General features: G+C 38.9%; 1 protein-coding gene across 1 annotated transcript in view; it reads right to left on the bottom strand.

The window, feature by feature from the left end:
- Window positions 1-12,243, bottom strand: part of LOC128653541 (tubulin alpha-1C chain) — a 42,573-nt gene extending 30,330 nt beyond the window's left edge. The window contains exons 1-3 of the mRNA XM_053706911.1: window positions 12,089-12,243; window positions 5,645-5,867; window positions 53-201 (exon numbers count right to left, since the gene is read on the bottom strand). Of these exons, the coding sequence (XP_053562886.1) occupies window positions 53-201; window positions 5,645-5,867; window positions 12,089-12,091 (375 nt within the window). The 5' untranslated portion in view covers window positions 12,092-12,243. The remainder of the gene's footprint in view (window positions 1-52; window positions 202-5,644; window positions 5,868-12,088) is intronic.
- Between the last annotated feature and the right edge of the window lie 1,559 nt (window positions 12,244-13,802).

Raw genomic sequence — 13,802 nt, 5'->3', positions numbered from 1 at the left:
TGATTTCCTACAATAGGTTTCTCAAGTTAACACCTTAACCATAAAAACTCACCAGTTTCCTCACTCTCTCCAAAACCAGGTCTATTATTTCCTTTCCCACAGTATAATGCCCACGTGCATAGTTGTTGGCGGCATCCTCCTTCCCAGTTATCAGCTGCTCCGGGTGAAACAGTTGACGATATGTACCATTTCTAACCTCATCTGAAATGAGACAGATATTCATTCAGCAACTAAATGTACTTTTAAAATATTTGAGGGTTAATATAATCACATCACAAAATGCAAAATGAATTTTGCAAACTATCACCTAGATTTAAAGTTCTGCGTTAGCCGTCAAAAGCAGCGTTAAAGGGACAGTATACACTCATTTTCATATAACTGCATGTAATAGACACTACTATAAAGAATAATATGGACAGATACGGATATAAAAATCCAGTATAAAACTGTTTAAAAACTTACTTAGAAGCTGTCACTGGCTCTGTTGAAAAGGTAGCTGGAAAGCCCACTGCAAGTGGCAAATAAGACACTCCCCCCCTCCCCCTTCTTTTGCATATGAAAAGACCCTTTACACAAACAGGAGCAAGCTGGAGTAGGTAGTCGAGCGTATTCACATAAAACTTTGGGGCTTGGTTAGGAGTCTGAAAATCAGAGCAATGTTATTTAAAAATAAGCAAAACTATACATTAATTAAAAAAAAAAAAAAAAAACTTTATGGGCTATATAAATAGATTATCTACAAAACATTTATGCAAAGAAAAAATGAGTGTATAATGTCCCTTTAAGGGAACCTAACCATACTTTTTACCGCCCGCTGGTATTTAGAGTCAGGCAGGAAAGGGTCTAACGCTCACTTCCCTACCACGATTCTAGGCTACCACAGATCCCCTTACGCCAATTGCGTATCCTATCTTTTCAATGGGATCTGCCTAACGCCGGTATTTGGAGAAGTGAGCGGTAGACCCTCTACCGACAAAAAAAGTCAGTAGTTAAGAGCTTTATGGGCTAACGCGTGAATATAAAGCTCTTATCTACTGTGCTCTAAAGTACACCAACACCCATAAACTACCTGTGTACCCCTAAACCGAGACCCCCCCACATCGCAACCACTATAATAAAATATTTTAACCCCTAATCTGCTGACCGGACACCGCCGCCACCTACATTATAGCTATAAACCCCTAATCTGCTGCCCTTAACATAGCCGACCCCTATATTATATTTATTAACCCCTAATCTGCCCCCCCCAACGTCGCCGCTACCTTACCTACACTTATTAACCCTCAATCTGTCGACCGGACCTCGCCGCCACTATAATAAATGTATTAACCCCTAAACCGCCGCACTCCCGCCTCGCAAAGGGCTTTTTGCGGGGCATTGCCGCAAAGTAATCAGCTCTTTTACCTGAAAATAAAAATACAATACCCCCCCCCCCCCAACATTACAACCCACCACCCACATACCCCTACTCTAACCCACCCAAACCCCCCTAAAAAAAAAAAAAAAATATCGCTAACCCCCTGAAGATCTCCCTACCTTGAGTCGTCTTCACCCAGCCGAGCTGAATTCTTCACCCAAGGTGCGCAAAGGAGGGCCTCCATCCGGTAGAAGTGTTCATCCAGGCGGCGTCTTCAATCTTCAGCCATCCGGAGCGGAGCCATTCTTCAGCCAATCGGATTGAACTTCAATCTGATTGGCTGATTGCATCAGCCAATCAGATTTTTTTCTACCTTAATTCCGATTGACTGATAGAATTCTATCAGCCAATCCGAACTGAAGGGACTCCATCTTGGATGACGTCCCTTAAAGGAACCTTCATTCATCGGGAAGTCGTCGGTTGAAGAGTATGGCTCCGCGTCGGCTCCATTGAAGATGGCTCCGCATGGATGACTATTGAAGACGCCGCCTGGATGAACACTTCTACCGGATGGAGGACCTCTATGCTGCTTGGATGAAGACTTCTACCGGATCAAGGACCTCCTCTGCGCATCTTGGATGAAGAATTCTGCTCGGCTGGGAGAAGACTCCTCAAGGTAGGGAGATCTTCAGGGGGTTAGCGATAGGTTTTGTTTTTAATGGGGGGTTGTATTGTATTTTTATTTTCAGGTAAAAGCTGATTAACTTTGGGGCAATGCCCCACAAAAAGCCCTTTTAAGGGCTGGTTAAAGAGCTGATTACTTTATTAATTTAGAATAGGGTAGGGCATTTTTTATTTTGGGGGGCTTTGATTAGGTGTAATTCGTTTAAACTTCTTGTAATATTTTTTATTTTTTGTAATTTAGTGTTTGTTTTTTGTATTATAGAATAGTTTATTTTATTGTATTTTAATTGATGTGCACTATTATCTGTTTGCACAATTATTAGCAGAATGCTTGCTATTGCTGATTATATGTACTGTATAAACAAACTTGTAAGGCTTTGTACGGTTATTGATATATATATAGTCAATAACGCTTTTTATTATTATTATTTTATTAAATTGTGATATGTACCAGAATATATACATATACACACACATACACAGGTGGCCCTCGTTTTACAACGGTTCAATTTACACCGTTTCAGAATAACTTTTTCCAGTCATGTGACTGCTATTGAAAAGCATTGAGAAGCAGTGCATTTATTAAAATAGCCAGTAGGTGGAGCTGTCTGCTTGTGTTGCAGCAAAGCAAGCTGAAATTAATCAGTTTAACCAGACCTGAGCTATCGAGCAGATTTCAAAGGAACAAGATCTTCCTGTCTATAAATCAGTCCAGATTGGAATGCATAGAAAGAACTGTTTGCAGAAAAATGAAAGTGAAGTCTGTGTTGTGTGATTATTTTATTAGTTTTTAAATGCTGTTTAGCAAATGTTTTTGTTCATTTAGCTTAGTTTAATTATATATTCGGTGTTGTGTGATTATTTTATTAGGTTTATAATGCTGTCTAGCATTTAAAGTCTTCATTTCAAAGCTTTAAAAATAATGTATTCGGTGTTACTTTTGACAATTTTGAGAGGTACCTGGAACCTATCTCCCTCACTTCCCATTGAATTACATTATAAACTGGGTTTCAATTTACAACGGTTTCGATTTACAACCATTCCTTCTGGAACCTAACCCCGGCGTAAACTGAGGGCTACCTGTATATATAATATTTTTATAGCGGACTAGATATTTTCTCCTAACCTTTATAGCTGATTATTTACCATTGCATATAGATATTCAAGATATTTTTTATGTTAGAATGAAGTCCAGGCTTACTTTAGTAAGAGGCCCCTTGTCAAGGTGGAAAACACTTTGCATTGAAAAAGCTTACAAAGACAAATACCCCACTTTGGCGAAATTGGCAAAACCCTACTTATGCATCTCAAGCACCTCAACGCCATCTGAGTGCCTCTTCTCTGCTGCAGGAAATATAGCTGCAAACAGAGAACCCGCCTTAACCAGGAACATGTTGAGATTTTTGCATTTCAATGCAAAGTTTCTGAAAGAGTGAATAACAATGTTAAACAATGATAGTCTACCTGTTTCTAGTTCTAACTCTTTTCAATCAGTTTGCGGTTGTTTTACTTAATTGTAAAATACTCTGCTGCTTAAATATTGGACAAACAGTTGTGTTAATGTAATGTTTTACATAGTGACATAGTAGATAAGGTTGAAAAAAGACTGAAGTCCATTGAGTTCATCTATGCATGTTCAGCTATAAGTCTGTTACTGCTATCAGTAAGGAAGTTTGACGCTAAGCTGAACAGTCTCACTTTTCACACTACTGCATGGGTCAGAAAGATAGTTTTGGGCCAATTAAATCAGTTTATTTACTGCCCCGTACTACAGGGGTTTGTCTGAATGAGGTACAGTGATCTCTCCCAGGTCCAGGTAGGCTTCCAGCTGTATAGTAGCAGCTTTTGGAGCACTGCTGACATACAATACAAATAACAGCAAATTGTATTGGCAGACCAGAAGTGAACAATTTTTAGTTAAGTCTTCACTCCAGCTTAAAATGAAACAGGAACATGCAGTTTGAAATGCCACAAGATGGCATATGGGTAGGAAGTGGGGGTATTGGTTAAAGTATTGGTGCATTTGCACGAGTACCCATGCAAATACTTGGTATTGGCACTGACACTAGTATCAGTATTGGTGAAACCCTAGTTAGTAGCATCTTCACACTGGGAGAACATTTGTTACCTGGCTGAATTTCTATCTAACCCATTTGTCGGTTCTCTGAGGAGCATAATAGGGTCTCATAAGGTTAGAGGAACCCTTTCAATGGACTTGTAGAGCAACTTATCAGATTTCACCATCACACCTTGCTAGAGGCAAAAAAACCTGATTAAGCTATCATGGTAAGCTGGGAGAAATGAACTCTTATGTGGGGTGCTTTGCCCCTCCTGTAGAACTGGACTTTAATCCACACACTCTTGGACTCTCACCATCTAATAAGGAGGGGGGGGGGAGAATATTGCTGTTAAATATTTCTTTACTGTACATAGCTGAACATTTCACATTAAAATCTAAAGGTGATTATTGTCCCTGCAACCAGCTATATTCAAGCAATAGTGCAATGATAAAATTATCTAACATTACAGCATTTTACTTTTGCACTTATGTCCCTTTAAAAAGTGACTAAAGTTTAACAAATTAAAGCCGGTATCTTAAAAAAAAAAAAAAAAAAAAACTCTTAAAAATAGGGGCACTTTAATTCATTAAAGGGACAATCAAAACCAGAATTGCTGGTGTTTTAAATATTTTAATTCTTTGGACAGAGTTGCATTTTAGCCAATCAGTGCTCACTCCTCGGTAAATTCATGTGCATGAGCTTAATGTTATCTATATGAAACACATGAACTAATGTCCTCTACGCATTCAGCTTAGAGGCGGCCTTCAAGGTCTAAGAAATTAGCATATGAACCTCAGGTTTAGCTTTCAACTAAGAAAACCAAGAAAACTAAGCAAAATTGGTGATAAAAAGTACATTTTAAAGTTGTTCAAAATTACATGCCCTATTTGAATCATGAAAGGTTTTTTTGGACTTGACTGTCCCTTTAAAAACTTTACAACGCTTTTTAAATACTTACCTTTTTGTTAATTTAAACGGACCAGCAATACTCCATCCTCATCTTCTTCTGTATTTTGCAGATTGATGACGAATCCGGCTTCCTCCTAAAGTTGTGTGCCCCCATTGGCGTCCAGCTCGTGGGGTACGCAGCGATTGAAAGAAGCCAGATTCGTCATCTATATGCAAATTACAGAAGAAGCAGGCGGAGGATCGCCGGTCTGATTAAAATAAAGAAAAAAAGGTAAGTATTAAAAAAAACAAAAAACAAACCAGCATCATTGTAAAGTTTAAGGAATTAAAGTGCCCCTGTTTTTAAAGAGTATTTTTAGATACCGGGCTTTAATTAGTTAAAACTTTACAATCACTTTAAGGTAAATGACAACCATTTTCATTTCCATTATGTAATTTAAGGGAAAAAGGTTTTTTGTTTTTTTTTAGAAATACTGAAATAAAAACAGGATTGTAGTAACAGGCTTTTGCACCCCTAAGTATATATACTGACCTATTTAATAGGCACAGCACCCAGCTACTTCATGCTACCTGACTGGCAAAATTTATGTGGCAAACACTGATACACGAAAAAAAATATAAAAAAATACTTCACCGATAACTGCAGATTCCAGATCCACAAACACTGCTCTGGGAACATGTTTTCCAGCTCCAGTTTCACTGAAGAAAGTGTTGAATGAGTCATCACCACCACCAATAGTTTTGTCACTTGGCATCTGTCCATCCGGCTGGATCCCATGTTCAAGACAGTAAAGCTCCCAGCATGCATTGCCAATTTGCACTCCTGCCTGACCAACATGGATGGATATGCACTCACGCTAGAAGAGGAAGGGTATAATTAGGTGAGCAATTAAAACAAAAAGGAGCAGGTAAAAGTGAGATCAGAGGTATTGGATAAATCAAACAAACTGCCTTAATTACAAAGTACGATATTGGGAAATTTTAGGATTACCCAAGTGGATGCGGGTAAAGCCTGGTGCACTGTAATTCTCCCATTGTAAACCTCATTCCCCAAGGATCACTTGGGTTGGATGCCAGAGGAGACAGGGCGCCTTCCTTGAACACCCCAGGTGGAGGCAAAAGAAACAGTGTAGATGGGGGAATTGCAATACATTGTGATTTACCCACAGCCACTTGGGTAATATCCCTTTTACCCTAATAATCCAAGGATTTGTCTGTAGCGTCCACTGCAGTGACCGCCTCAGACAGCCAACGGCAGAACCCTATTTTATCAGAGGTGATTTTAGCTAATAGTGTGCTAGCTATCTGGCTTAAATGCCAGCTGACCCACACGGCTATTGACTAAGATGGAAACATTGGTGCTTTGAAGTTTAACATTACGCAATCTTTTTTACCATGTCTGAGGCTGCTAACAGTTTTGTTTTATGGGACTTGGAGGCTACTTTATATACATATGAGGAAGAGGACATTTTTGACGATAATATAAACACCTTAGATGGCCTCTTTTTCCAGATTGACGAATTGAGACGCAAGGATATCAAGCTTGATCTTGATATCAAGACTTTTCTGCTGTACAAAAAACAAGCAAGAATACCTAGGGGACCAAGGATTAGAAAATTTCCCTCCTTTGTAGTAACGGACACTGAGTTTATTAATAAGTGGAACAATATATTGAATGTCTGTTCTTTTGCACTAATAGATCTCCTGGTAGAATATAACAACAAAGATTAGATTTAGTTACACAAATAAAATTGGTGCAGCAGGATTTGCTTGATTTTCAAATTGATGTTAACTTCAAACCTTATGATAATAAGTTTGAGGCAAATATGGCGAAATTTACAAAGGAATTGTGGGAATTCAAAAAGCAAAAACTGTCTAGGGCAGGGCTCGACAAAACCAGGAGCCTGGGAGCCACTGGCTCCTAGAATTTTACCCCTGGCTCCTAACTTTTTGGGTTATTCTCGATATATCTATATACAAATCAAACTGTCTGGCTCCTAAAAATATGCCTGGCTCCTAATTTTTGAACATATTTGTCAAGCACTGGTCTAGGGATAAGAGAGATTATGACTTTGACAAAGTTTACAGGTGGAACAATTCCAGACAGGGGTATAGACATCATGGTCATAGATTCCATAAGTCAAATCAAAATAAGGATATTTCTTAACTGAATAAAAAGGTGCATTTTGCAGAAACAGACTGATGTAGAGACCTCTGATCCCGATTCCAATGATGATGTAGTATTACCTAGTACTGTATCAGTTTTGGATAACCCAAGCAACAGCATTAGTGAGTCAAAAAACGAGAGGCGCCTGGGGGCAAAGCAAAAAAGAAAAAAACACGAAGGGGCAGGAGGGGAGGTAACAAATGCAAACACACAAAGCAGGTACCAAACGAGGACACAGACAAGAAAGTATCTTTAAAAAACAAATCTTTCGAAGGTTACTTTAACACAAACTGACACAGAGGTATTAAGTTTAGGTCTTGGTTTTCTCCCACATCCCATTTCAGCCTTTTTGGTACCATCCACAATGTTAATTTATTTGTGCGAAAGCTCACTCTTAAAAAAACATTTTTTGGTAGTGTGGATGATCCCGAACAGGCTGTGGATACAAGTGTTTGCAGTAACCAACAAACTAACAAAGATTCACTTAGATTTGACGAACAATGTTTGATTTTGGATATGACCACTCTCTGCAATGAGGATACTCAGCAGTCTGAGGGTATTTTCAAACCATCCTCTTTTTTCTAGTATGAAAAAGTGATTTTTACCCTGTGCATAGTAGGAGTAAAAATATTGACGTGTTCCAGCGTACGGTTGAGAAAAAAACAATTACTTTGAGGAGATTCACTCCAGTAATACCAAAAAGGATTTGTTTAGACATAACCTTATGCTGGCACAACGTCAAGCCTTTACTGCTTTGGGAAATACAGCCTTGGTCATCAAAGAGTCAGACAAGGGAGGAAATGTGGTAGTAATGGACAGGGAGTATTACATCAATGAATCATATAGACAACTAAACGATACAGATGTTTATAAAAGGCTCACTTTTAACCCCACTATTGCCTATATACCCTTAGTGGAGGACATACTCACTTTTGGTTTACAGAAAGGGGTTATACCATCTTCACTATTTAATTCATTACTTCCGAAAAATCCATGACCCCATTTTATATTTTCTGCCAAAACTGCATAAGGATGCTTCCAACCCTCCTGGTCACCCCATTATCTCAGGGGTAGGCTCCCTTTTGGAGCCTCTCTGAATTAGTAGATTCCCTCTTACAGCCCCTAGTGGTTAGTCTTATGAGTTACATTAGGGATGCTATTCAGGTTCTCAGGGCAGTACAGGATATTATATGGGAAGAGACATACCGTTTTGTCATAGATGTAGTCTCTCTCTATACCTCCATTCCACACCAGCAGGGATTGAATGTGGTATCTTATTTTGGATAACTATTCTAATTACTCAGCAGAATTGTACTGAAGCACTGAATTTTTGCTTACACACAATTTTTTTGTTTGAGGGTTGTTGCTACCTCCAGAGATGTGGAACAGCTATGGGGCAAAATTTGCCCCCTCCTATGCCAATCTCTATGTGGGATAGTGGGAGCTGTTCTATAGGGGTGGCAACCCTTTCAAAGATAATATTTACTTTGGCCGCTATATTGATGATCTGCTGCTGGTGTGGAATGGGGATGATAATAGTGTTGTGAAGTTCATTGAGCATGTCAACAGAAATGAGGCAAACCTGAAGTTCACTTTTGAACAACATCGACTACAGATTCGATTTCTAGATATATAGCTTAATGCACAGATATCTACACATACTATTGATACTAGCCTATATAGGAAACCTACCAGTGGCAACACTATTTTGAATTACAAATCCTGCCATCCCAAACATGTCCTGAGGGCAATATCCAAGGGCCAATACATTAGAACAAGAAGAATTTGTTCTAATGATATTGCGTATCAGGAACAAATGGATATTTTGGAGGGTAGGCTATCTCAGCGAGGCTATTCTATTAAACTCCTACAGTCTACCAAGGAACAGGTTAGCCAGATTCCACGCAACCGGCTTTTGGAATACAAACGTGATGATAGGGCTCTATCAAAACGTGGTGAATGTAGGGACAAGCTAATTTTTAGCACCCCATATAGCCTTGAATTTAATAAGATCTGCAACCTTATCAGGGAATGTTTACCCATTCTCGCCACCGATCCATCTTTGGAGAAGGTGGCAAACAATGGTTGCAAATTTGTAGCTAGGAAATCGAGAAACATAGGCAATATAGTGGCTCCCTCACAGTTGCCTGCACATAAGACACGTACTTGGCTGCCACACAGAACAGGATTTTACAAACGCAAATCAAATTTGCAAGACTTGCAATTATGTTGCTGAGGGTGAGTTGTTCCAGTCCTCAGTTTCCAACATGACCTATCGGATCAGACACCATTTAAATTGCAATTCTACATATGTAGTTTACCTTTTGACCAGCAGGGGGTGCCAGATCCAATATGTTGGAAAAACTAAGAGGATGCTCTGGGACAGAGCCCTTGAACACATCAGGGACATTGATAATCCTGATGTCTTCAAATATGCACGCAGCTGACTCATCCCTGGCATCTTTTCAAGCTATTGGCCATATTCCTAAACACAAAAGAGGTGGCGACAGGGAATATAAACTGTGCTATAAAGAAGCCCAGTGGATATTCACACTCAATACTAGACACCCTCTTGGTATAAATATGGAAGCTGAAGTTCACTTGATATCCTTGTGTTACATATGTATATATAAATGTTCTCTCTCTCTCTCTCCAAGCCCTATTACAATATTTTAGTATAAGTAAATAATTTGGTATTTTGTACATTCTCTATTGATTACTGATGTATTATACTAGCTTCTCTTATGTGATAAAAATGTGTATTTAACCTTTTAACATAAACAGGTAGGGTCAACATCACATATGTTTGAAATTTGATCTGATGATTTGCCTTTATAAGGCGTATCCAGTGTGTGCAATCAATCAACATCAGTGAACAAGTGTGGAGGCCCCACACGAAACATGTTTGCCGTTCCTTGCATTACTGGAACCCTGTTCCTGATCTTGTGAGCTGTGTCTCACGCTTTTTGGTTTTATGTTATACAACCTTCAATAAAGACTTTGTTATACTTTTTAACTTGGGAGTCCCTGTGCTTTCATAAGGAAGAGTTGCTACGGACTATCTGGTTTTAACCTGTGATTTTAGCCAATAGCGTGCTAGCTATCCACTTTCATTTAAAATAGCTTTGAATATCGAGTAATTTAGAATTCTTAGAAAGTCAGATACACCCTGCAGACTTCTCAAGGCTAACACTGCGAAATATCTGTCCCTAACCGACTTCAGATAACTTCAAAAACCTATGTACTTTACACTAACTTTATGACACTGGTTAGCCTTGTCTGTTGACTAAAGCCCAGAATTGCACCTCCAAATAAGGCAGTGGGTGGAGTTTTGCAATTGAAAACTTATTGCAGCAAAAAAAAATAATTGTTAATTTGTTTTTAAAACAACAACACTGTTAAACCTCTAAATTTCTGCCTGTTTCTAAGTCACTACAGACAGCGTCTTATCACATGCTTTTTATTAGCTTTTCAAAGACACTGCTAATAAATTTGTCATATAGATAATATTGTTCTCTATCCCGTGGAGTTGTGTAGGACACAGCACTAATTGACTAAAATGCAAGTCAATAGCTAAATAAATAGCCCTGAGATAAGGGGGATGTCTCCACAGGCTTAGATACAAGTTAATCACAAAAGTAAAAAGTATATTATACTTTATTTATGAAGCGCCATCATATTCCGCAGCGCTGTCCATAGATACAGTTCATTTAAATAAAACAATAACATAAAACTTTTGAGACAGGACAAAATTTACAAACACATACAGGAGGAATAGAGGGCCCTATTCCCGTGGGAATTTACAATCTAGAACGGTAGGAGGTTGAGAAACAGGAAGGGAGGACTGCAAGATTGAGAGAGATGTTAATGCAGATGAGGGAAATGTTGTTAGGTAAGAGAAATATTGAGTTGGGTGGTAGGCTTCTCTGAACAGAAATATAAACAAAACCATATTTGCTGTGCAAAACTGGGGTCATGGGTAATAAACAGATTATCTATATTTTTAAATAACATTTTTGGAGTAACTATCCCTCTAAGCTTTATTTGCACGCAAAACATTTAACATTTTAAATGAGTACAGCAGGAATTTGCTGAATTTAATTATATGCTGCTGAAAGAATTACACCTACTAGAACCATTTTTCTAAGATTGCTAAAACCCTTCTATTCCATCTTGAGCTGCAATTATGCATGTTTGACAGTTGTACTCCATTAACGTTTTTTCTCACATTAGGAAAAAATATGCTTTTCATGCAGTCTAATAGGAATGCTAAGCGACATTACATGATAAACACATTCCAGGAACTTCCAGAATTTTTCAGACTACTGGCTAAGGGTGACTGTATCGCCCTCTGGCAGTCAAAGCATGTAACAGTAACTAGTGTCTCGGGTTTCATCTACCGGCAGCTTTTGATGACGTAAAGATGAACTTCAAAGTATCATTGCATGACGCTTAAACCGGCCAGGCCTGTTCATAATGCTAAGACAACAGAACCGTAGCCAAACAACACCCTAATCTTAGCACAACCCACAAAAGGAAAATTGCGAGAGGAACGGTATTTTTGGGCTCCCGGGGTGAATTCGGGCATAAAATGATAGGCCATTGAAAAATAAGCCCGGAAGTCAGCAACCTTGGACATAATTTGCTAATATGTTGCATAAGCAAAACAAAATGTCTAAATAAACTATGCCACGAAAAGTTAATATGAATAGCGTAAAGTTAATAACACATATAGGCAATAGTTACGATACATTTAGAACACTTAATGCCTGAAACTACAAAATACGTACGCATTATGAATTCAACTGAAATATCAAGCGTTATACGAAGCTTCGGCTTTTGTGGAAGGTGACAAGTTTTGGCGCAATTTTCTGGTTTTACCTATTACAACCCCAATTTCCCGGTTCTCACCATTTTCGTTAGCTCTCACGCTGTGCACACGTAAAACAAACTGTACCAAACAAAGGATCGGATGACTTCTTTCTCAAATCCGTCGACAACAGACGCGCTACGGGTCTCTGCCAACACAGCAACTACTGCTCCCGCCTTAGGAAGTTCTATATATAACCCACGGAGGGGTAGGGTAAGCGCATGTTATTGGCTAGGACGCAGATTTGCTGCAACACTGTTGGCTGGAAAAAAGGTTTGAATAATCGTTCTGACTGGCGTGATTCATTTGAGGAGGTGGAGTAGATGTTACTTTACGGCTCAGCTTCCTGCTACTATTATAGCTGGCCTTCACATTTTAGTATGTCGTCATTCTTTACTTTTATCCAACTTTCTTTGCGTTGACTTTCCATTAAAATAGATTAATTATTGTATGCTTAAATTACGCTATTAATAACTATAACGATCCGTTATGATTACCGGTTTAAAACACGATTTCTCAATAGCGTTCAAATATGTACACAAGCCTTAAAGTACTCCCGAAATTCCTTGACGTTATATAAAACACATTAAGATTCTTATATTTTTAAAACGTAAATTATACACAGTGAATAACTTTGCAACATGTTTTCTTTTTGTTAATACATTTGAAAAAAGTAGGCTTTTTAAATTCAGAGAATTAGAAGTGCACTCCTAAGACTATAAAACCTTCACGCATATCTGTCCCACTCCCTTATTAGCATAATTAATCAGGAGATAAGATAACACTGCTATGCAAATTACTGTGGCTAGCTTTGACTACTCCAGAAACAAGTCCAGATCATGGGGTAAAACTGTGCCAAAGAGCAAGGTAGCAATTACCCACCACTCTTGGTGATGGAATCAGGGCCAGTGCAGTGTTTTATTTTTTGGTAATCTATTTAACCCCTTCCCGCCGTTAGGATGTTCCATGCCATCCTATGCGCTCGGCTTTACGCTGTTAAGACAACATGAAATTGGAATGTACTTGACGTTTGGCTGTCCAGAAGCCATAGCCACTTCCTAAATGGGATTGCAGACTGGAGGGTGTGCCTTGCGTTATAGGCACTCCCCCTGACCCAATCCCATTATTGAAATCACGCGATCGCATGAACGATCGTGTGATTTTCATTTTTACTTATTTGTTTACATTGGAACTTTGTTCCAATTTAGACAAGTCCCGTCAGGAAAGGGTCTACCGCTTCACGACATTAGGATGTTCCATGCCGTCCTTACAGCGCTGGTCTTTAATGCCATCAGGACGGCATGGAATGTCCTACCTTATATGGAGTCCTGCAGTTTCCTTTCATTGAATGGAACATCGGATGGGGGGGGGGGGCATGCCTAGCATCATAGGCAGACCCCCATGATCTGATCCCCACCTTGAAATCATTTACGATTGTGTGATTTCATTTTTCCAGCAAGTGTTTACATCAGAACTTTGTTCCAAAGTTAATTACTTGTCTCCAGCATGAAGGGGTTAAATGTGTATCTATATACAAATAAATAGATGCATAGTGTTTCTTTGTAGCTGTAGATATGTTCACACCATGCTGTCTATCCCTAAACTGCCATTGACAGTGATATGTCTGCCCGGCTCAGTGCCCAGTTCAATATGTACCATAGCTGTGGGTTGCTGCCTGTACTCCCAAGAGATCCTGGTTACTAGATGTGTATTTGTTTCATTAAAAATGCAAATATGTTAATGAAACACGGATAT

Source organism: Bombina bombina, chromosome 3, assembly GCF_027579735.1.
Source record: "Bombina bombina isolate aBomBom1 chromosome 3, aBomBom1.pri, whole genome shotgun sequence".
NCBI lineage: Eukaryota > Metazoa > Chordata > Amphibia > Anura > Bombinatoridae > Bombina > Bombina bombina.
This window is presented reverse-complemented; position numbering and strand designations above follow the sequence as displayed.